Genomic DNA, 23,352 nt, shown 5'->3' on the forward strand with positions numbered 1-23,352 from the left:
TTTTTTAAGTTTTCCTTGTTTACTCGCAGTGAAAATGTTATGTGTCCGTAATTTACATGAAGACATAGCAACGTATTAATAATCTGTTATTGTTGTTGTTGTTTTCCTTTGTCAGGAAGCAGGAAGTGTCAAGCAGAATTATACAGGAAAGAACAAACACCTTGAGACAGCCGCCATCTTGGTACAGCCATACTTCGTCTGACGTCAGTCGGCGCCAGGTAGAGAGAACGTCTTTAGGCAGCAGGTAGTAACAAACCGTGGCCGCGGTGGACTTCGTGCCGTCTTCAAGATTCTCGGCTGTCTGTTGTGTGAGAGGACCGTTACGAAAGGTTAATGACCCGCCTTTTCCCAAGGCGTTTATGGTGATAGTAAACTGAATATAATCAACGAATAAACCACCGAGTGAGCGAAGCGAGGAATGGAAGCCTGTGATTGGTCGACACAGCTAGGCTATATGATTGAATGAACCATGTATGTACCGTTCAATGAATAATAAAAGTATGATGAACGTTCAATTTAGGTCCCGTACACCAAAAAAAAACCCTCATATTTGAATGATATTCTTACCTGAAAATGAACGGCCGACCTGAAGGACTCTTTGTACCAGCCGCCCTCAGGGTGTTTTTGCATGTTGTACAACTCAACCAGCTGATGGAACCCACTGAAACAACAAAAGGGTGAAGGACGACGTCTGAAACGTTTGGATGTAGCTCAAAAATGATCCAGTCGTAGTTTATTTTATGTGTATGCCCAGACAACCATCGCCGTTGATCAGAGACACGTTTTGGCACGTCTTATAATTTTTCTACCCGGTATAAAAAGTACACTAGCTTAGTAAGTAGAGTGTTTTACGTTCGGGAAATTGCAGATTCAAACCCCGGCCAGACCATAAACATTATAAACTGTTTTCTATGCTTAATACTCATCAGCAGATATGAGAAAGAGTGTGGGAGTTGCCCAACGGCTATATAGAAACGAAGATCCGCCCATATACCAGTACACAGAAAGATAACTAGGACGGAAAGTGAACTTCGAGCGAATGCCTGGATGTTCAGAAACTATTGTTAGGAAACTAAGAACGGAAAGGCAAAAATCAAACATACCTCTTCTTCATAATTTCCTGAGACATTCTCAATGTCGACTTTACTTCTTGTACTTGAAAAAGACAAATACGTAGTAGTCTTCTTGGCGTTGTCTGTCCTTCGCACTGAGCATGTGTGGATACGGGACCAGCTTTTCTGGTTTTGGAAATTAAACATATTTCATGTCGGAGCAATGACATCAGATTGACTATAACTGATGTTTGCATGCACTTACTGTTTTTTCGGAAACACCAAATGATCAAAGTATAGTTGTATAATCAACTATGTACCTGAATGTAAACAAATAAAGCACCAGCCCATGCATTTTTTGTTTGAGTTGATCTTTACGTTGGAAATCAATAGTCAAAGTTTGTTACTACATTCTGACTCACCTAAGTTTGACGTGTCAGCCTACGGTAGAATGAATGAACTGCCGTTTTTGTCTGCCGTACAATATATGCAAGGAAAAGTATGTATTTAGAAAATAATATGATCCGTTTCTCTCAAAAGAGGACAAGACTGTCAGTGCACGTGAGTGATTCAAAGTTCTCACGTCCTTTTGTTATTCTAATTCTTTGCCCCCTAGCCTATCCCGGGACTGCGAAGAGTCCTTGGGACGTGTAATGCAGATTTCAACGTGACTCAGAACAATTATAGGCTATAACGTGTCAGAACTGTGGTCATGGGGGTCATGAGTGTCAGTGTCCGGGCGATGACTTCTTTTTCTTCCAACCAAGAAGAATCAAATGGCCTTGGAAAGAGACATTGTGAAGAGCTCGCTGACCTTGTGGAAAGCTCACTGACCTAGTTGAGTAATCGTATATGTCAGAATGAATCACAAAAAAGGAACAGTTCACAGCTACAAGTAACACTATACATTGTAAAGCTAGCACGATTAACTATTATATACTATAGTTCATTCGACTTCTTCTAGTGCTCCATTATGGTGGCTGAAATAGCAGATCAAAAAATAGGTAAAGGCCTAAAGGTATGGTCTTTATAGAAAGAGGTTTGTAACTCATTATGAATGTACGCATTATACGTTACATCTCTTTAAGATTATGAAGTCCATATCTCTGTTGTGTGTACGTATGTAACGCTGATATTTCCTTAGTCGCCTAGGGTATAAATAGAGTACTTACCTTCGGTTAGCAACCGTTCTTCTCGGACGGGACAGGCCGTTTGAGGAGCACGTCGATCACGTTATGTACAGAACCACCACATTTATCGATGACAGTATATACTTTCTGGTGTGAGTGAATCAGCCCTATGTCCGGTCTTTAAAAAACTGGTGCGTCACACCTTTAAAGGGCTTTTATCGTCTTTCATCAACCATTTACATTTCAACCTTTCACCTTTCAACCTTTCACCTTGTACTAGACTTACCTGGCGTATATTGTTGTTACCTAGACAGGCATTACCGGATGTACAAAAGCAGACTGGAATGTATCCCTTCGGCTTTTGGTAAATCTCATTTGGTGCAGTATTCATATAAGCCGTAACTACATGTAACTCCAGGTTCTACCTAAGAATATGTTCCTACAGTATATGATTGATGACGAGTTCGATAATATTTTCGAGGGTGATAACACGGGTATAAACATGTACGTGTAAAAAATAAAGCGGCGGCCCATATCCGTATATTGTTTAAAGCATTGACTTACTTGACATCAATCGTCATTAGTACATTACCATTTTCTAGCCTATGTGCCATCCTGACGCTCAGGCTATCACGTAGCCAGTGACAGTAGGGAGTTTCCGGTAACTACGGAGGATGGCGCCATGGCCTACGTGCAGTCGTGCAGTCTCTTTATAAGGTGTTTATCTGTTAACGCGACCACAGGCTATAGAACACAGGGTCAAACCATGAGGTTAGAGGTACGGTAGAAACCATTGTCTCAATGGGGGGCATCAACGTAACTGAAGCACTGGAAAAGATTTAAAGCTAGAAGCTGACACTTTTACTGATTTTTGTACAGTGGCCGCTGCTTCGGTTGTTAGCTAGTGTCAACTTAAGACATTAATGTACATGTAAGCGTATGTAACGTCATTGGGTCGCCAAAAATGGACCAATACTGCACGGCTATTTCTTGCCATCAGTTTACAATATTATTGTGCGGTCAAGGTTATAACATGTCTAGTCATGCACCCCTATATCACCCCAAACGCAAAGTCAACATACGTCACTTCTTTTATTGCAGCAGATAAAAAAATGATCAATATGGTTCTTTTGTTCTGCTGACTGGACTTAAAGATATACAAGATTATTTCTTACAACAAAGACAGACGGGATATATTTGTATTTTGATCGCATTTAAATTACCACAGACTGAAGTTCGACCAGGCATGTAATTGGGATCTAAGCTTGCAGAGTGTTCAAATACATATACACCGTATGCTTGTACAAGTTTGTTTTATATCAATGTCCAAAAGGAAACACGTTTTTTTACGAAACGTTACGACACATCCTATGTAGCATTGCTATGGAAATTTCGAAACATGACTTTGGACTGGGTATATACTGTCATAGTAACATCGAAAATCTTGAATATACATTGATTATGTTCTTAAATCAGTATCCAGAAGAAAACACGAGCGAGTTTTATTTTACGAAACGTTACGACACAAAATTATGTAGCATTGCTACGGAAACTTCGAAACATGACTTTGGGCTGCGCATTGCCGCGTAACATGGACTTGTACTCGGCAGGATGGGGGCTCATAACCCGCACACCGTGGCCCCTTCCCGCCGATACCAGCCACGGGTGAACCGTCTCCTCACTCTCTCGACCATCACCGCTTGCTGTCGTCCCGTTTCCTTTTCCTGACGACTCAAAGTCTGCTGTACAATCTTTGCTGATGTTCTTAGCTTCATCGTTGTTTACTTCGCTGCTTCCGTTTGACGAGAAGGAGATCTTTTGGACGACTTTTGGATCACGGCGGTTTCCTGAGGGGAAGGACGGTCCCTCGGATATCCCGTCAGCCCCTGCGCCAGGGAACATCGTGTTGAAAGCACCGCCGGAGCCTTTTCTGTGTACCAAGGACAGGTACGTCTGAACCTGAGGGTACAAACAGGGAGTTATTCAAGTTAGCTGAAATCCTGGCCGCAACTTTAGGCCATGTTGATTTGATTATATGGATGACATTCTCTGGAACCCCCAAAACTGATGCGAGCTGGGGAATAAAAAAGTTTGTCAAAAATGCCTTCATTATGTAATCTACCTGGTCAAGAAGGTTGAACAAATGACAGATGGTATGGTATGGCGAATTATAGACTCCTCGTTTTCATTTCATCACATTTTCTTCTTTCCCTTTGCATCCAGAATTGAATTTGGCTTCTTATGACATTTTTCCAACATTTCTGAAAGTAAATATCAGACTGGTTTCCTCGTCCAGAATATTCTTATTTTGCAGACCTGAAATTGCATCAGATGCCTTTAAGTAACGGTAAAGCATATGGACACAGCATAAATCTACTCTGTCCGCTGCATTAATATTAATAAGACAGAAATTCATTGATACTGATCAACCACAGTGATGTCACTGGCCATTGGTGAAAACGTAAATCAGAGCTTGAATTCCTCCCATGCCAAATGCAAATTTCTGACAAGACCGAAACACGGGGGGACCAGAAAAGGTCACGTACTTGTATGAACCGTGATCGAGTTTTTGCAAAGCACCAAGAAATCCGTGTTAGGGGGAGAGATTTTTCACTCACGGTAGATAATCGGGTTAAATACTCATAGAGAAAAATGTGGAATATGATGAAGCACCCAAACAAGTTGGTGCTCAATGTCAAGACCTGTACCTGTCTGTCGACTGTTTTCCGAATGCTCAACGGAAATTCCGAGTCGTCCTCCACGTCCACAGACCTTCGTAGAGTCTCGTACAACTTCGCGGCGTAGTCTCGCTCCTTCGTCAGCTTTTCCCTTTCTCCGAGGGCCTCCTCTCGATCTCTCAGGGCGTCTGAGGCGAGCTGCTCGGCTAGACTGGCGCGCTGCACGGCTTCCTGCAGGCGGGCCAGGGCCAGGTCCCGCTCCGCAGTCAACTCCTGGCGTTGCCGTTGGAAACCTGACGTGACAAATGTGCACAAACATAAAACAACCATTATTCTCGAATAACGACGTCATCGGGCTTACAAAAGATTTGTGACAATTAGATATATTTGTCCTTATTGTTACTTCACGTTAGAATGGACTCGCTCTATAAACATAAATAACTCAATCTGAACCGGGGTCACACGGTGTTTTAGAAACACTGACAGCCGGGCACAAATAAAAGAATGGTGGGTACACATCTGTAAGTGTTTGCAAACCTTTTAAACAAAATGCCAAGAGATATTTAAAGTCACCTAGGAAAATCCAAGCACCCTCTTGAAACATGTTCAGATTTAGATGACATTCTCATACCTTGCCAGGCTACTAAACTATAACTCTGATTCACTAAATGTCAGTCAAACAATGAATGCGAAGTAACTTTTACTAAAAGTGCATGTGATATACATATACATATATGACAAGTCACAACTATGTATGTTTGATTTGTGTGTTTTCTAATGTCAGAACACGTAATGGTTGAGGGACCAATAAATTGTCAGTCAAATAGATAATGACTTGCTTTAGTCACTGTTTTATATATTTGTACATCAATCATGTTTTGTTGTGACCTGCATTTATCCGAGTGTGGCAGAAATGTGCAATAAAGGTCGTCATTCGATTATTCCGATATATATAATATTGTATTTCTGCGACATCACAATATACCTAATATGTAAATACATTCAGTATCGATATACTCAGACTATAAAGTGCACCAATTACAAGAGCTAGTTGAATTTCATATTACATGTATTCAGATACCCAACGGTCAAGCCTGGTTCAAGGACATGTGTAATGAAGTTATACGTAGTTGGGAACAGACTAGTACCGATGTACACAAATCTAATTAAATCCGCCTCAGGCTAAACAAACATTGTTGGGGACATATTGTACGTCCTTGGTTGTATACGGCTCTCACATGTGGAGAGTAATATAGGTGTGGCGTATTTTGCACGTATAAAAACCCCATGTACAAACGATTAAGCCTGAAATGTGTGTACTACTAGGCTTAAACAGAGACTTTGCCACATCATGGTCTTACCTCAAATTTATGCCCCGCCACATTTCTGATAGTCGGGGTATTGTGTACATGTGCGTGCCTAGAATTTAGGGCTAGGGTTAGAGTTAGGGGTAGAGTTGGGGTCATTGTTTGGGCTAGCCTAGACTTAGGATTAGGGTTAGGTTTAGTCTCCAAACCCTTTCCAACCCTTTCCTCAAGATTATGACTCCTAAATAGTGTCGCTGGCACTTCTTTCTCTCCAAGCAGAGGTTTGGGATTTGGCTTCTTTTTTGGCGTGTTTTTTGTTTTGCTTTTATTGAGCTTTCATTTTTGGACTGGTATTTTTTTTCGTGCCAGCCCAGTACAAAAAGATACAAGTACAAAAAGAAAGCTAAAAAAAAAGCTTAAAAACTTGACAAAAATAAGCCAAATTCCAAACCTCTGCTTGGAGTGTAGGCATTTATCTGGCAGGGGTAGAAATTTGGCTACGCACTTGTACGTTATGGTAACACTACTCACACAAGTACGTGCTTTCCCAACCTGCTACGTACCTTTGAGAGCGCTGTAAGTGGGCCGCTTGTTGACCAGTTTGTCGTCCTTGACTTTGATAGCGTACGTCAGCTCCTGGTTCGCCTGTCTCAGCTCGTCCAGCTCCCGGGACTTGCTGTGAACCTGACCCTGCAACTGACTAAGTCTGACCTGAGCCTGACGTCAAGAAAAAAATAATAATAAGCGGGGTTGCGTGGCGTAACGGCTGAGTGCTTGGCACAGAACCAAGATGTCCCGGTTTCGAATCCTGTCATGCAACCGATGTTGTGCCCTTGGGAAATGCACTTTACGTGATTTTCCTCACTTCACACAGGTAAAAATGAGTATTGTCCTCTGCGTTGCTGGCGGCATAAAAATAAGTTGAAAACTTGAGTGTGACACTTCTGCACATGTCAAATGTTGGAATAAAGAAAAGAAGGAAAAAGAAACAACGATATGACTTGGTGGAGGGACTGACGAGCACTGGGAGACCCTTAAGGAACGCGGGTGGACTCAGGGTTCCCATGGCAAGAACCTCCAGACTGCAGAGGTCATTTCTGCATCAAGCCATCAGACTCTCTAATAATCAATAGCAGTACATACTGTAATTGTTATGAATCTGTATGTCCTGTTTGTACCCTCGTTGTATATGTAATGGTCAGCGCAATTCAGCAGTCCATATTGTTCTTTATGTACTGCTGCTAGGCTGACCACTGTTTGAATAAAGATAAAGAATAAAGAATATTGATTTCACCAGTACGTAGATTATAAGTTATGCCTACCTGATATAAAATTGCAACATTATGTAACCCAACACTAGTTACCATGGTGAGAAAACGTAGCAAAAACAATATGTTTCCCTTCGGTAAACATAATGAGAGTTCCCATACCTTAACAAGTTCTGGAGACGGCGTCGGCTGTTTCTTAGGTTTCTTCTTCTGCAGTCTGTCGGGTTGTTTGTCGCTGGGTGCCGGGGAGGGACAGACCGGGCTGTCTGGATAAGGTGACGGCGTCTCGAATTCAAACTCTTCAAACAGTTCTGTTATCTGCACCTCAGATTTTACTTCTTTATCAGAGCCCATGTTTACTAAGTCGGGTGAAATCTGTGAGGGCATGTTACATGTAGTATATTATATAGCTTGGGAAAAAGCCATTTGGAATAAGTGGTTCATATATCTGCATGCAAGAAAAATCATGACTCGCAAGCCATCTCTTAACATGTACGCTTTCTGATCAGATTTTTGAATGCTTTTACAAAGTACATGCATCTAGAATGAGTACATATTATATACAGTATCTATAAGACAAGTAAAATACATGTATTCAACACATTGATATTGTGTAGATACGTACTGTAGAATGTGATAACCAGTCTCCATTCAAGTACGGTTCTTTATGGTATCTCATCAGTACATGTGCGTGTTGGTGTCTACTCATCATTTTGTTATTAACGTCACACATCGCCCTTACATGTATATTAAGATCCATTTTCTGTACGTCAATTTGTTTATCGTTTCAATACACAATGTCTAACATAGCAACATACCAGCACCGCTAATTCTTAAAGACCCTAAAGTGTTGTAAATTTGACGACCTTAGATATTATACCCTTTTTTTTCACTGACACAGTGAATTGACGAGTCCTCTGGGTCTATAACATGTAACGGTATCCAAAGATATCGACTTGATTAAAGAAAATTAATCCCTACATAGAATTCATAATCTATAGATTTTCCTTAATTGTAAACTTACCCCCAAGGCCCCGACATCACTTTCTCCCTTTTGGTGATGGAAAGTCCGTTTAAACATCTCACCAGCTTAAAACAGACCCTACTTTTACAGTATAAACCTGAAGTCACGTAGTTCCCTACCGTGATATGCCACTGCGGCATTTATTTCAACAATTACAAAAGAGACCCTGTTGGCACCTATCATTACCCACACAAAACACGGAGTCATGATACAAAAAGAAATGGCTTTACATGTGTCGCGTATGGACAGAACAATAGAAGGTCATATGAGAACCTACATATCATGATGATACCTATTGTATTCAGTGATGTGAGATAAGACCATTACAATGTGGTAGGTCTCACGCCATATGCGATTTGGATCAACGCTTTCCTTACAATTGATTGATTGAATTATTAATTGGTTAGTTGGTTGTTTGGTCGGCTGGTTGTTGGTTTGTTGGTTGGTTAATCGGTTGGTTTGTTGATCCACTGCCTTGTATAGAACTGTGAACTGACCAACCGAACATTACGCATTACTAATAACTGTGACGGACCCTGTCCTTAGTGCTGAAATGGTTAGAAAACTATTACATCGGTCTGCCAATGGCGGAACATCATGAAACACAGAATCGTTTGCAGGAGCAGGGTGGACTTTTATTTGTTCAGGTGTGACGCCGAAGTTTAGCCTGGGTACCATCCTACTTGTATACCGGGGCTCCCACACTCGCTTCCCTAAGAAGCGAGTGTGGGAGCCCCGGCATACAAGTAGGATGGTACCCAGGCTAGCCAAAGTTCTGCCCCACAATATTTCTACTTGTCAGGGTAGTGAGTACGTTACATGGTAGGGCGACGCCCATCTTCGTTTCTGTACTGTAGCCCTAGGGCCACACAGTTGTGCAATCACTTCGTACAGCAGGGGGCTGGTCCACTGGTGGTGACGGTGTTTAACTCCCGTACTCTTTTCCAAGCGTAATAAACAGAGAATGCATGCCTCGGCCGGGGATCGAACCCACGGCCTACCGAATGCAATGCATACACTCCATCAACTTGGTCATTGCACCGGTCAATTCATTTTTGTTACAATGAATGAGTAATATTTAGATAATGGGAGTGGCAGGTTTAGTTCTATTTGTTATTGACCCGCCCATCCGAGGGGGAACCTAAGGACTCAATTTGCAACAGCCACAATTGAAGGTACAAGATGTACTTTGCCCCTAGGTATCATTAACTTAGATAACTTAGATAGTTAACCTCGACGTTAACTATCACAGACCAATGTCCTTGCATAGACATTGATGTTGAAAAGCGTGGAGGTTTATTTTGCTTCCACAGTGCCTGTTTCAGGCTAAGGATTCGTCCCTTGCTTCTTCGTTTATTGAATAGAGGCTCCTTTCAGTAATGGTTATTTGGTGATAGTAGACCGCGTAACAATGATCATTAGCCGCTGTTGCCAAGTGACATGAAAACAATCCGACCACACAGCCGCCAAGAGCAAATACAGCGTCCGCGAAGAAAAATAGTGCAAATAAGCATCATTTGGCGTTAAAATCACCACGTCTTTGTTATATTACCAAACAAATTATGTAGATAAACTGTTTTGTTATGTTCACTGCTTTGGTATTCCGATAAATCGTCGAAAAATCAGACAAATGTTAAAAATATGGTGAAGAATCGATTATGACGTCACAGAACGCTGTACCTTTGCGCGAGTTTGTATCGATCCGCACATTTCAAAATGGCCGCCGTCGGAGAAGTCTTGCGAATTAGCTTGTATTTTCTACAGAATTTAAGGCTTATTTTGAGTGCGACGTGAGTTATCTTATCTCATCGAGATGATGGTGAATCCGCCAATTCGGCAAACATATTTGTAGTAGGAGGATTTGCTGAAATTCTCCTCTATTCGTGTAAGTATTTCTAGAATTTGTGTACTAGCTGTGTTTTAGTTCTCGAAACTCATTATTTTACTTTACCAAAATAGATACGAAAATGATTAGTATAGGTGGACAATGCAGAGTACTATAGTATTGTGCAAATTCGTTACGTGTTTTAGTTACTGTGCATACCCAGCCGCGAGACCCGTTGGTTTAGGGAATATTTATAAAGGAATAATAATTGATATTAGTCAAGCATATGCTTGCGATTTTCTAACACTTAGCTCGAGGGAGTGCGGGGCGCACTGAAAATTATAGTTATACTCGTATTATATTCATGGACACGAGTAAAATGCTATATTGTAATACTATTTTATAAAAAAATATATGACAAAAAAAACAGAAAATCAATGGCAAATATTATGAAGGCGTAAATTAATTTTGCAGAAATGTATGAGCTCTATGAGACACTCGTGCAGGGGGGAGATCCTACTTTTTCCTAGGGTGGCAAATTGGCCAGGCAGTATCCATTGGCCAAAGAGTGTCCAATACGGCCACTCAACCACTCAAAAATAATTTAGATAAGAATGGTCATTTTGCAAAACAAGCGCATAATGTTTACGTACACATGGTCTAGCTTAAACTTAAAAGCAAATTGCCATGTGTATTCTTACTAAAACAAATTCATATACTGTACTAGGTATTAGTAACGTGAAATGACTCTACTCTACTTTATATAGTTCCATGTTGCCACTCCAATTACCTCTGTCCTGCCACTTGCTACATAATGTTATCCAATATTCACCACATGTTTTATATTTCTATTCCTAACAGTGATAAACAGCCAATATGTGCTGCAAGAAGAAGGACCTGTCAGATCCTGGGTCTAACGCAGCACTGGCTGTACAGAGTCCAAGAAAGAATGGTTGGAGCTGGCCTCTACACCCGTTCCAATTTATAGCTTGGATTTTCATCCTGTATTTTGGGACAGTTCACTTTGGCATTCTTGTGCCGGTGATGCCAACGGAATGGCAGATGGCTGGGTATATCGTATCCTTTCCTGTACATGTGATGATGATGTAGTATGTGCATCATGATGCACATGGTATATGTATGTGAGTTTCCATAGAAAAACGTTTGGATTGTACTCCCCGGAATTTTCCCCAAACTATAAGATGCATAGAATACTACACGGGGTATTGCGTATCACCCGAGGTACCAGCCTGACCGCGAGTCAGATCGCCCGACGGCAGAATAACTGAATCTCGAATGATTGGTAGCAAGTCCTAACGTTGTGCCCTTAGGAATGGCACTCACTTATATATTTGTCAATTTCAAAATGAGTACATGTACCTATGATCCTTAACCATGTACTTCTAAGACTGTGGGGATCTTCCTGGGACTCCATTGTGTACTACACATCTGGAGCCTATCAGTGAACCCGGCTGATGACAATGTAATACGGAAATGGAAAGGTCTCGAGCCGAAGCGGTACGACCGGACCATGCAGGCACACGTCATAGAGAACAACAGATGTTACATCTGTGACACCGATGTGTAAGTTAACATCAAACAGATCCAGTTTTAGCTCAAGTATAACAACAAGTATGTATGTTTGGTGTTGCCAGTATACTGTTATATATTCCTTACATTGTACTTGCTTATACATTTTGTAGTACTGCACCATAAAAAAAACAACGGTATATTGAAAATAACTCATTGCATATGTTGATGAAGGTTAGACATCCAGGCAATGATGAGAAGTAGTGGATAGAATTTTCAAACTCTATGGATAGACTATCGAGTAACTCTTGCTTGAGTTACATTTTGATTGTGCACTTCATTAAGTCAATGATGAAACGTGGATGGTACTTGAAACGTTTGACAGTTTTCGAAATCTGTCCAGTTGCTTGAGTAACAATTCCCTTATGTAATTCGTTGCATTTTCTGGCAGTGCATAAAAACTAATTATTTTTTTACCTTTTTCATTTTAATCAAGTATTGATTGATGATATGAATTGATTGGTCCACGTCTTTTCGGAAGCTAAATATTATTTATTATATCACAGGTGTGCTTCGGCCAAACATTGCAGACTTTGCAATAAGTGCGTGTCGGGTTTCGATCACCACTGTAGGTGGCTTAACAGCTGCATCGGGGACAAGAATTACAAGTAAGTGCATCACATGTATGTCCTTTAGTTTATCCACTATGCCTAATGCAGTTTACAGCTAACATGGAGCGCAAATGCTGAAAATTGTGACGGAAAATAATTACTGGTAATGATCCTTGGGTGACTTTTGGGGTACCACCCAGAAAAAGAAAGCACCCATCTTGGGACTTGTTTCTCTATACTGTTTTGAATGCCTAATAAGTATGAAATACTGATGATGCAAATGTGCTAATGTGGCAGTATGTGTCAATATCATACAGATTGCCTTATTCAGAATACTTTCAGTTTTGCCACCCTGAAATTGCATTGGATGCCTTTAAGTCTGTATGTATGTACCCAAGACTTCTTTAAAACAGTAAACAAATTGTATGCTGGTCAACAACTATATAGCTATGCAACAACTATACATAGCTGCTACAAAGTTTTTCATGTTTTGTTCACAGATTGTTCATCTCATGCTTGGTGACTGCACTGGTTGGAGCCATATTGATAATTGCAGTGACATTATACGTAACTGTCATGTTTTGGGTGGATCCATCGGTACTACATTACGCTCAGCAAGGTAGGCTGTTCCTGTCATACAATCTGGTACTATGTATTATGAGACAGACATGCAAATACACCAATACATAATGCAGACAACTAACTTGCTAAGGACATACTAGTCTACAGGTAAAAAAATGGGTTTCAGTACCAAGGACAGTGTTGTCAGTACCAAGGATAGTGTATTTAGTACAAAGAACAGTGCAGTCAGGATATTTCTGTCAGTACCAAGGCAGTCATGGCTAAGTACAGAGTAGTAAGTACCATGCGCCGTGCAGTCAGTACCACGGACAGCACAATCAGTACCAAGGATAATGATTTAAGACATAGTATAGCACTGTCAGCACCAAGTACAGTAGTCAGTACCAAGGATAGTGCAGTCAGTACCAAGGACAGTAGTCAGCACCAAGGACTGTAGTCCGTACCAAGGACAGTAGTCAGCACCAAGGACTGTAGTCCGTACCAAGGACAGTGCAGTCAGCACCAAGGACAGTCTAGTCAGTATCAAGGATAGTGCAGTCAGCACCAAGGACAGTAGTCAGTGTCATGGACAGTAGTCAGTGCCAAGAACAGTGCAGTCAGTACAGTTAGGACCACAAAGATAGTACAGTCAGCACCAAGGACAGGGCAGTCAGCACTACAAACTTACAAATGTTCTTGGTAACAATTTGTTTCAGGGATTCTTGTGACAGATGTTGTCCCCTCGGTGGCCTCAGACCTCCCCAGTGTTGCACCCAACATATCAAGCAATGGTACAACTCCTCTTCCAACCACCAGCAGCAATGACGTGACATGTAAGCTATCCATCGGCTCTTGTTGAATTGGTGGTGTTTCTCTTTCTCTCTCATTGTTTCTGTAGCAGCTTAGTATCTGTATCTGTGTATATAGCTGGTATAACTGCCCTTTGATGTAACACACCGGCTTTGCAGGCACACGGCATTGGACTCGGAACCAATAGGTCCCTGGTTGGATACTCACCATGCCCCGACGTTGTGCCCTCGAAAAGTCACTTTACACTACCTTCCCTTCCCTGATGGTGGAGTGACGCCCACCAAGCCTGTTAGTCTTAGGATAATCTTTCTACATGTGTGCCAAAAACACACTTTGGATTGGGTGTGCCAATGTGCCAACATCTGCACATTTGCCACTGAGAGCTGTAATTTTTTTTAACACATGAACTTTCATGATAATATTAATATCTGTTTATATAACCATCTTATCTATCATATTTTATGTTTCTGCAGATAAGTATTACCTGTTTGCGGAGGTGCCTGGCGCAGCCTTCATCAGCGTAGTAATCACAACAATGGTTCTCTGTCTCGTCGCTATTTTGCTACTCGGCCATCTCCTATGCTTCCATATCTACCTAAGTGAGTAACACATATGCTATTCCAGTTTGTGTATAGGGTACACCAATTTAATCAACTGGTTCTCGGAGTTGCCCTCTCCATTTTTCTCTGATTCGAAAAAAAAAAAAAAAAAAGATTCAGGTTCTGAATCACACAAAGTATTGCCATGTACTGGACAAAGAAACAAAAATAAGTCTTGAATAGAATTCCCTTCTTCATATGTTGATAGATAAAAAGAAGTTGCCTTCAAAATGTTCTGATTCTGTATTCAAGTTTTCTGGTCAGTGGACATAATGTTGCTTTTTACATTTGGGAGTGTTGACAGCCTACTAACTGTGAATTTTTATTCCAGAGATTCTTAAGATCATACATACCATCTTGTTTGGTCAGTTTACTTATACATGGTTAACAAAATGTGTTACAGTTCAATTTCAATGCTCATCATATTCAATATACTCTGTACTATGGGGCTACAAATTCATAATGTTGCTTTTCACATTTCAGAGTGTTGACAACATACTAACTGTGAAGTTTGCTATGATATCATACATGTCCTCTTGTTGCAAGTTTTAGTATATTGTCTGAATAACTTAAACTTAATCTTGCCCCTTAGCGTGTAAGAATATCACGACACACGATACGATATTAGAGAAGCGGAGACAACTTGAAGAGAGAGAGGAGGAAATAAGAGTTCTAAGAGAACTAGGATACTATGAAGAAAAGAACTGTGTCAAGAGAGTGAAGCAGTTCTTCGCAGGCTGTTTAGGAGGATGTGTGGGGATTTTCATAGCTGCCTTTGTCACTGGGCCCAAGAGGTGCTTCAAGCATGGTCAGTTAGCTTGTCTGAGGAGTCAGTGTTTAGAGTTGAAGTTGTCATGCACTTGCATGATTGTTCCAAGATTGTTTTGAAATATATATTAGCCAGTTCATGCCATATGTTCTCCATCATTCTACAGCAGCTGATTTGTGAAAGCTACAAAGTTTTTAAAAAAGAAGTTGAAATGTAGTGTTCATTTAGTTGAACCTATTTCTTTGTAAGATCTTTCTTTGCTCAAGATTCTTAGGTACAATGTATTAGTAGTCTCTAGCTGTTAATTTTCCTTCACATTTTTAATGCCCAAACTTATACTAAACTCATATTGTAGGTTAGGTACAATAGTATATAGTTACACTCAATCTGTCTACATCTATAGTCGTAACTATAGCAACTTAGCAAGTTTGACCAGTATATAGTCAGGTGACTGCTAGTGCAAATTTGACTGTAGATTTTCTTAATTTTAGAGTATGGAGTCTGTTTATTGTTTCCTTAATTGAAGGCACAAATATTCACACAACTTTTGGCAATCTGAAGGCTAGTCCTATAAAATGGCAGACAATAAACATAGCAGGATTAGATGTACAATTTCTGAAAATTTCTTGAAATCTTAGCGTGTGGTGGCATCTGTGTGGTGAGGTTGCCGAGGTTGTTTTGCTGTGGCCGCAAACGTGGTAAGGTAGACAGCTATGCAGACATGGAGAGAGGAGTGGACTCTAGCTCAGACAATTGCAGCAGAGAGGCAGGCAGTAAACCCCCACGGAAGGTCCCATTCTGTGGTTAGTCAGTCAGTCAGATTAGTGTTTCAGAATAAGTTTAGTTAGCTGTAGCCAGCATAATGGTAGGAGGAAGATGTTTAAAAGTATCTTTAATTTTGAAAAGCATTTAGACAAAACATGTAGAAAAATTAATCTTTAGGCCCAGCTGCCAACAAGGGACATAAAATTGTACTGATTTGTTGGACCACTTTGGCTGCAATGTAAAGAAAATTGTAATAGGAAACAAACCAAATTTTCCTAGGCCTTCTTCGAAAATGAGAAAGTTTCAATATGTCCAGGTCACATCATTCATATTGCACAGTGACTGTTGTTTCTCAAGTACATTAAAAATCATCAAAAGTATTCCATCAACTTTAAAGATGTCAAATTGTACCTAAAAATAACATTTCTGTAATATCGTCCCTTAAAAAAATCAGATGGTTTCCTAGACAGTTACAATAACTTCAGTTACTCTTTATCCACCCCTTTATACAGTCATGTATTTCTCCATGTACAGTGATCACGTGCTGCCAGGTTAATGTGGTGCACCCTGAGCCAAATGGCCAGGCAGAGGCCAGTTCAGTTTCTTCAGCAATGGCAAGCACAGGCAGTCCCAGAGAAGGTTAGATAGGTGCACAGTGTAGCAGCAAGGGAATGTTGTTGTTGTCCTTTTTTCTTCAGGTCAAAGTGATAGCTTTAATGTGAAGGGAGTGTTTTACATATAGTATTTAAAAGTATTCTTGACTTCAAATGTTGGCTTACATCTATTGTTCATTATTGAGAAAGGAAAAGGTTCACATTTTAAAGCACTATGATAGATATTGAACTCCTATATATAGCTAGAACAGCAGATTATTTGAATGTGCTTCCAATAGTCATCAGTTCTCTAATTTCATCAGTTCAATTCATTTAGGCATAGGCTATGTTACATGTAGGTTTTGATTAGTACTGCGCTCCAAGTCAAAGTTTGTAGAACAACACTCTGTGTCTCTGTTTTGTACTCTTGTGTAGGAAGCCTAGCCGACGTTTCTAGTATAGGGAGCTCAGTATCAGGCAGCACAGATTCCCAGTCAGGAGTCCGGCAGGGTTCTAGTCCCGCAGAGAGAGACAGGGGTTTAAATTCCCAGCCTGCAAGGGAGAGCCCCAGCTCTGCAACCGAAGTGTCAGAGACGCGCAGTGCTACATCCCAGCCAGGATCTAGGGAAAGTCAAACCCAGTCAAATACAGATAGCGGTAATTCTCAGGCTTGGGAAGGGCCCAGCTATCTTGTCCGATCAGGAAAGCCGTATGCGAGGCCCAACGTTCAGAAGGGTTGGTGGAGCAGCTTCACAGGCCTGTGTGTGAGGGGTAAGGACAGACAGACACAGTTGAGGCTGGTTAAAACTGTTCCTTCCAGTGTTATCTGAGGCTGTGATTATGTGTTTTGTTTTGGCTAGTTTATACTAATTATACATTGTACTAACTTTGTTGAAGTTAACTTTTCTTGAGAAGGTAAATTTAAAGGAGAGCAGTACTCACACAGTTCAAATTCAGGTTGCCACTTTGACTTTTCCGGTGTGGCCTTATGTACCATTTTATTAACGTCACAGTTCTCTGTTTCAGACATGCTGCATGTATTATCAGATTCTGATATGTATAGTCTTATCTGTACCTGATAGTATACAAGTTTCTGTACTGACCATAGCTGTGTGTTTTATATATTTCCAGTGTGCAATAACCTCACAACGTATGATTACATCATGCGTGGCAGGGAAAAGGCAAAGAAGTCTTCCCCAGAGTCTAGCCAGCAGAACCTTAAGGTAAACCTCAAATGTGAAAAGTTTGAATCACATTCAACATTATTTACCTTGTGAAAAGTTCATAATTGAGCAATAAATGTATGGTTTCAATATTTTTACACAGTGAATATTTGATATGTATATTCCAAAGTGTGATGTAATTCACTTCATACAAAAGTCAGGAGACAATTTTATAGAATGTCTTGAAAGAAAGCATGATGGTGACACTGGCTATCATCAAAAAACGATTTCCACACACACGCTTGAAAATGGCAATGCTTATGTTTGTGACCAATCCCTGCAGGGTAACAAGGTTGCGCCAGTAGCGATGATCTCTCGTGACCAGGGTCTGCATGAGAGCATGGAAAACGGGTACGTTCCTGAGAACGGCTACCATCATGGTAGTTACGACCCTAACAGTTCAGATGAGGACACCAGGTGAGACAACTACTTCATGCACTTTGCTTTGGATCTCCATAAAAAAAAAACTCTACTGTGTAATCTGCTACATTGTATAATAAATTTTGGCAAATCCAAGGGGCAACAGAGTTGTGTTGTGTCCTAAGAAGTACATGTACTCAGTGACACTGCAATTTATTAAAAATTGAAAAATTGGAGGGGATAAGGAAAGGAAAGGATGTCTTTGTGGTGTTTTAGTTTTGTTGAAGCAAATATGTTAGTATTACCATAACAAGATGAGGACAGCCCTATGTTCTGAAAACGCGACCTGTGTTGTGAGAACATGGGGGTGTCAGAATGTACATTGTATGGTTCAAAACATAAATGGTGTGAACACAAGACAGCAAATGTCTACATGGTGATACCACAAAATCCACAAGTCACAAGTATAAACTATGTGACCGTGACTATTTCACAATATTTACTGTAAGCTGTTTTACGTTTCCCACAGACAGATGCAGCGTCAGTACGAGGAGGTACTGATGGAAGACGAGGCTCTGTCCCCGCGCCTGACCGCCCGGAGCAGCGGCAGGCATCGCCCCACCAGCGCCGACAGGGAGCGCCAGGACAGCGACCTCCAACAGCCAATCATGATGAAGGTAGATTCATGTACTATGCACTTCATGTCATCTGCGAGTATCCTGAGCTGGTTTCTATACAACTTAACTTCACTCTCAATGGTTGCAATTTAAGATTTATTAGAAAGTTTCTTGACTTGACATTATAGAAGTACTCAATGCCTTTGAGGCACGGATGTAGTGCTCTAGCCAGTGTCCGTCTTTCCATCAGACATGTTTATTGTTTGCAAAACTAAAACAAAAGTAGCAACTTGTGCCTTGGTGCCAAAGAACAAAATTGAGACAATGTAAAAACTTCAGGCTGGCTAGAACACTGCATGGATGTTTACGATAGATGAGAATCATCATCACCTACAAGACTGCTACAACCTTGTTGATTTGTTGACTAGATGCCGCGGCAGCTACCCCCGATTAGGCCAGTAGCAAACTTAGTACAGGAGACTACACAGGTAGCCGCTGCAAAGAAGAAGAAGGTTAGCCAGGGACAAGATGCATGTTGTGTCATGTCACGTGTACATGTACAGTTGAGTTAGGCAACAGTTAAACTTGCACTCTTTTGCGGGAAAAAGTGATTTTGTTGAATTATGAGTTGTTACTGAGTCAGGTGCAGCAAGGTCTCACCGTTGTAACCTTGAGTTGTCATTTGAATGCTCAGCCAATGGGCCTCCCTCATTTCTGAATTGAGCACTTTGATTGGCTGAGAACTTTGATTGGTGTGAGGTACAAAGCTATTAATTCTGTAAGGCTAAGCCAGTAAGCTTGCCCTGATTCCCAAGTATGCATTTTGCTTGCAATGCTTACTATTATTTTCCAGATTCACCCTTTTATGACAATATTTTGTTCCACTTCAATGCAACAAATATGTAACCAAGGCATGCCCTTTTGGTGTGTTGTGTGGTGGCAAAAGTGTTTTGCACTTCATTTGTTTGCACAGACATAAGCATTCAATGTTTTCTTGGTATTGTTCCTTGTGCAAAAATTCAATCTGCTTTTTCACTGACTGTTAATTGTTTTTTTGTCTTCTGTTAGAAGCCCAAGAGGAACAATGCATCCAAGGAAAGGAAGATGGAAGTAGCTGCAATTGGTGAGTTCACATTGACTTTTTCTAACATGAATCTGCATTGTAATTGAATGTTTAGTAATGACAACTGATAGTGTCAAAGTTATAAGGGTGCAGTATTGTGTCTGTTGTTCTAGCCAGTGTCCGTCTTTCAGTTATTTGACAGAATTTTGCCGCTCATGACAGATAAAAATGTTTGGCCAATCCACCATCTTTTACGGATAGAAATCAGTTTCTAGAGATATGGAAAGAGATGTCATTAAACTAAGCTTAGTCTACAAGCAAAATTTACTCCTGAAAATGCAGTTAATAGCATTTCAGAGGATCAAGATTTCAAATTTTTCTGGGGTTCAACATGATATTACATCAATTAAATTTGATCGAGATGACGGGAAAAACATCAGTGTGTCTATTGTAAGATTCATAAAGTGTGTGTATTGCTAATGTATACTTTTATGTACCTGATATATTGGTTGAATATATGGCTTGATTGATTGATGAATTGATTGGCGCATATTTTTTCCAGCTGCCAATGGCACGTACACGCCACGCGGATACAACATCAACCCGACACTGCCCCCAATCACGCCGCCCGCCCCGGCGCCCAGGAACGACGTGATCACACCGGCGCGCTCCCCGTCTCCGTACCACTCCTCCTCCGCTGAGTCGCTACAGGAGATCCCACTGGCCACCATTAGGGGCACCGGGGAACAGGTACAACATGTTCACTAAACTTCCAGTACAACAGCTTGGTAAACTGATATGTTCATGGTGAAGGTCTTTTGGCGCAGGTAGAAATTTCTTACCAAAGTTTTGGCAACTATGTATATCACAGTTTTTTCATGTTACTTTTATATTTGCACCTGCCACCACGGCGAACGTATAGTTGTGCGAACATGTCCATTTTTCTTAGACTACGAACTTTTGCTACCGCAAACATATTTCAGCTGCCTTCACTACACGGCTGAACACCATATTGAACATTGTCGTAGCCCAGGTATGACATAAAGAACTGGTACATCATTTAAAACTGTATAAAACTTGTTTTATCATCAGGTACAGGTTATCCAAGCCGGAGCCAGCCCTAACACCAGCCCACACCTCCCCTCCCAGGACCCGGAGAGAAGGGCCCACTCCAAGCGGCGGAAGGCTAAGCCCAAGGAGAGGCGTCCCCGTCCTCTCGACGTGCCGCCATTGGAGCTGACTCAGACCGTCACGGATGGCGAGTACAGCTTACGCAGCGACGTGGCCACCGGGCATAGTGGCAGGCCACTGCCCCCGCTGCACATGGCAACAAGTAACGTGTAAATGCTAAGATTCTCACGGCAATAACATACTAGGCCACACTAATTTGATATGTTGGCTTTTGGATTTTTCAGGAAAAATATGAAGCAACAGGGTATGTGGAAAATGTGAGAAAAAAACAGTCTTAAGCATCCTCTGATTGCTCCAAATGCTACCGTAATGGTAGGAGCCATGGCGTCAACATACCAGGCTAGTTTCTTTTTTAAACAAGGAATTTTGAACGTTTTTTTTTTTATCTAAGCAATGCTTTGATACATGCAGATGGAAAAAGATGGAAAAACTATAACCAAAAGGAGCTCTCTTCAACTGTTTGAGCCAAAATATGGAGTCGATTTAGAACTTTTTTGTTTTTGAAAATCAGAAAAAAAGAAAGTTTATGAATCCAAGAACCAATTACTTACATTGGTGTGGCCTTAATTGCTAAATGTAATGTTTCCCCCAGTGCCATTGTCAGATTACATGTATTTTCTATTGACATTATGTTCTCAAGGTACAGGTACATGTATGCTCTTCAGAGATTTTCTATATATGTGAACTACATATCTGCTACTTTGTGCATAAAATGTGCAAGGTTCGAGATTCCATTTTCTACTTTCCTTACTATGCATACATGTACTTTGTTTTGAACAAGTGTGCTTCTCAAAAACATTTCCCCCATTGTCTGTATGCAGTTTAATGCAATGATGTTTCTATTATTTTTTTTAACATAATCAGTCAGAGATTTTGTGGGACCAAAAATGACCAGTTGTGCAGGATTGACGTGAATTAATGTAGAACATTTCATAGTGTTAACCCTCGTGCCAAAGATATGTCACAAATTATTATTTTATAATCCCTAACTGTTCTCAAAAGAATGAGGTACCAGGAAATTGTGCATAGAACATACATAATATGAACCCTCCATATTCATGCAGCTATGTGATTTTTTTAAATCTTGATGTTATTTCAAAGCTATGAAAAAGGTACTACAAGTGTTAAAGCAGTCATTGAGGCACTTGGACCATTGAAATGTTTGTTAAATGACTAGAATTCCATGTTGATTTTTTGCTTTTCTTGTTTATTTTTGTACACAAAAAAAAGAAAAAAAAGTATTGTATCAAAACAGTGATGTGCCAAAACTAAAAGGGAGCATTTGGTCATGTACAAAATATACATGTAAACTAAACAAAAGAGAGAAATAAGAACTGATTGTAACTGACTGCAGGTTTTGTGCCTTAAGATACTAGACTAAGTACTCAAAGGAGTTGATATGACCAAACTTGATGAAAATGGCAAAGGCAAAGATACACTGTAATATGTACAGTCACATTCTGATAATCTAAGTGTTTAAATCATACTTGTTTTTGAAAAATCTTTTTGCAGTGTACATACAGTGTATTACATTTATGTATAAGAAACTTTGTGCCATGTTTTCAAGTAATCTAAACATGTGGAAAATGATTGTGTACGTCAGAACAGTATTAGAGAATATTTGTATTTGTATGACATGTGGACATGTATGAAAAGAAAGTATTTTATGCAATAAATGTGTACAGATATTGAACTTAAAGTGCCCTGTCTGGAATCAATCAAGTAGAAACAAACTCAGTTCTGTATCAATATTATTCTCTTAAGCTTGAGGAATAGGTCAGAAGGCCAGGTTTGATTTGTTGATTCTCGAATTTTTCAGAAAAAAAAGATGAAGCAACAGGGCAAAAATAAAAACAGGCCAATGCATCCTATTATGGCCCAAATGCTATTATGGGAGCAATGAAGTTCACATACCAGGCTGGTTTATAATACAATGAATTTTGAACTTTTAATCAAAGCAGTGTGGCAATGTGGCAACTAGGACAACAAGGATTTTATTAAACTGGGCCAACATAGCTTTTAAAGTTGATTCAGAACATATTTTTTTTTTTGCAAATCAGCAAAACTTGAAGTGGGCAAATCCCAGAACCAATTGTTTAAATTGGTGTTTCCTAAGAAAAAAAATGTGACTGTGGGAATGGACTGTTCAAAGTATCAAAGACATACTTGTAGGGAGCATTTGTATAGTTTGTAAAATTATTTATTGGAATGGAAACACAATATGTACATTATAGAATGGAATCTCAGTCATCTACATATCCAGCTGTACATTTGTTTGATATTAATTGTCCTCAAATACAGCTTCGTTTTTATTTTGAATAAAGCAAAATCTGCATTAAGCTTTTATTTTCGACTGTACAGTGAACTCATTTTGTT

At 40.3% G+C, this 23,352-nt stretch overlaps 3 protein-coding genes across 5 annotated transcripts in view; 1 reads left to right on the forward strand and 2 right to left on the reverse strand.

The window, feature by feature from the left end:
* LOC109482055 overlaps positions 1 to 2,576 on the reverse strand; it is a 4,365-nt gene extending 1,789 nt beyond the window's left edge. Inside the window, exons 1-5 of one of the 2 annotated variants that reach the window (XM_019784708.1) lie at positions 2,225 to 2,576; positions 1,475 to 1,525; positions 1,104 to 1,238; positions 568 to 661; positions 161 to 301 (exon numbers count right to left, since the gene is read on the reverse strand). In XM_019784708.1, the coding sequence (XP_019640267.1) occupies positions 161 to 301; positions 568 to 661; positions 1,104 to 1,129 (261 nt within the window). In that variant the 5' untranslated portion in view covers positions 1,130 to 1,238; positions 1,475 to 1,525; positions 2,225 to 2,576. The remainder of the gene's footprint in view (positions 1 to 160; positions 302 to 567; positions 662 to 1,103; positions 1,239 to 1,474; positions 1,526 to 2,224) is intronic. The other variant, XM_019784709.1, reaches the window with a different exon arrangement.
* Positions 2,577 to 3,264: 688 nt separating this feature from the next.
* LOC109481951 lies at positions 3,265 to 7,789 on the reverse strand. Its single transcript, XM_019784568.1, has 4 exons — positions 7,598 to 7,789; positions 6,731 to 6,884; positions 4,891 to 5,153; positions 3,265 to 4,141 (listed from the first exon to the last, which is right to left on the reverse strand). Exons 1-4 carry the CDS (start codon positions 7,787 to 7,789, stop codon positions 3,713 to 3,715), a joined length of 1,038 nt encoding a protein of 345 aa, XP_019640127.1. The 3' UTR covers positions 3,265 to 3,712.
* A 2,369-nt stretch (positions 7,790 to 10,158) lies between these two features.
* Positions 10,159 to 22,675, forward strand: LOC109482006 (probable palmitoyltransferase ZDHHC1). Of its 2 annotated transcripts, XM_019784643.1 has the most exons (14): positions 10,159 to 10,344; positions 11,146 to 11,361; positions 11,693 to 11,868; positions 12,381 to 12,482; positions 12,926 to 13,044; positions 13,703 to 13,819; positions 14,270 to 14,395; positions 17,654 to 17,745; positions 18,029 to 18,162; positions 18,635 to 18,782; positions 19,151 to 19,234; positions 19,791 to 19,845; positions 20,348 to 20,535; positions 20,878 to 22,675. In XM_019784643.1, the coding sequence occupies exons 2-14, from the start codon at positions 11,161 to 11,163 to the stop codon at positions 21,127 to 21,129; spliced, it is 1,794 nt and encodes a 597-aa protein (XP_019640202.1). In that variant the 5' UTR covers positions 10,159 to 10,344; positions 11,146 to 11,160; the 3' UTR covers positions 21,130 to 22,675. The 2 variants fall into 2 exon arrangements, with proteins under 2 accessions (XP_019640202.1, XP_019640203.1); XM_019784644.1 differs by lacking the exon at positions 19,151 to 19,234.
* Positions 22,676 to 23,352: the final 677 nt, after the last annotated feature.

The sequence above is a fragment of the Branchiostoma belcheri genome, unplaced genomic scaffold, assembly GCF_001625305.1.
Source record: "Branchiostoma belcheri isolate BF01 breed outbred unplaced genomic scaffold, Haploidv18h27 scaffold59, whole genome shotgun sequence".
NCBI classification, from domain to species: domain Eukaryota; kingdom Metazoa; phylum Chordata; class Leptocardii; order Amphioxiformes; family Branchiostomatidae; genus Branchiostoma; species Branchiostoma belcheri.

Excerpts from the sequence above, each read along its gene's own strand:
- LOC109482006 (XM_019784643.1), top strand. The coding sequence starts at position 11,161 with ATGTGCTGCAAGAAGAAGGACCTGTCAGATCCTGGGTCTAACGCAGCA. Across the intron at positions 13,820-14,269 it reads CAGCAGCAATGACGTGACAT|ATAAGTATTACCTGTTTGCG; the intron begins GTAAGCTATCCA and ends ATGTTTCTGCAG. Across the intron at positions 19,235-19,790 it reads CCGCTGCAAAGAAGAAGAAG|AAGCCCAAGAGGAACAATGC; the intron begins GTTAGCCAGGGA and ends GTCTTCTGTTAG.
- LOC109481951 (XM_019784568.1), bottom strand. The coding sequence starts at position 7,789 with ATGGGCTCTGATAAAGAAGTAAAATCTGAGGTGCAGATAACAGAACTG. Across the intron at positions 5,154-6,730 it reads CACTTACAGCGCTCTCAAAG|GTTTCCAACGGCAACGCCAG; the intron begins GTACGTAGCAGG and ends TTGTCACGTCAG. Across the intron at positions 4,142-4,890 it reads GGAAAACAGTCGACAGACAG|GTTCAGACGTACCTGTCCTT; the intron begins GTACAGGTCTTG and ends TTGTACCCTCAG.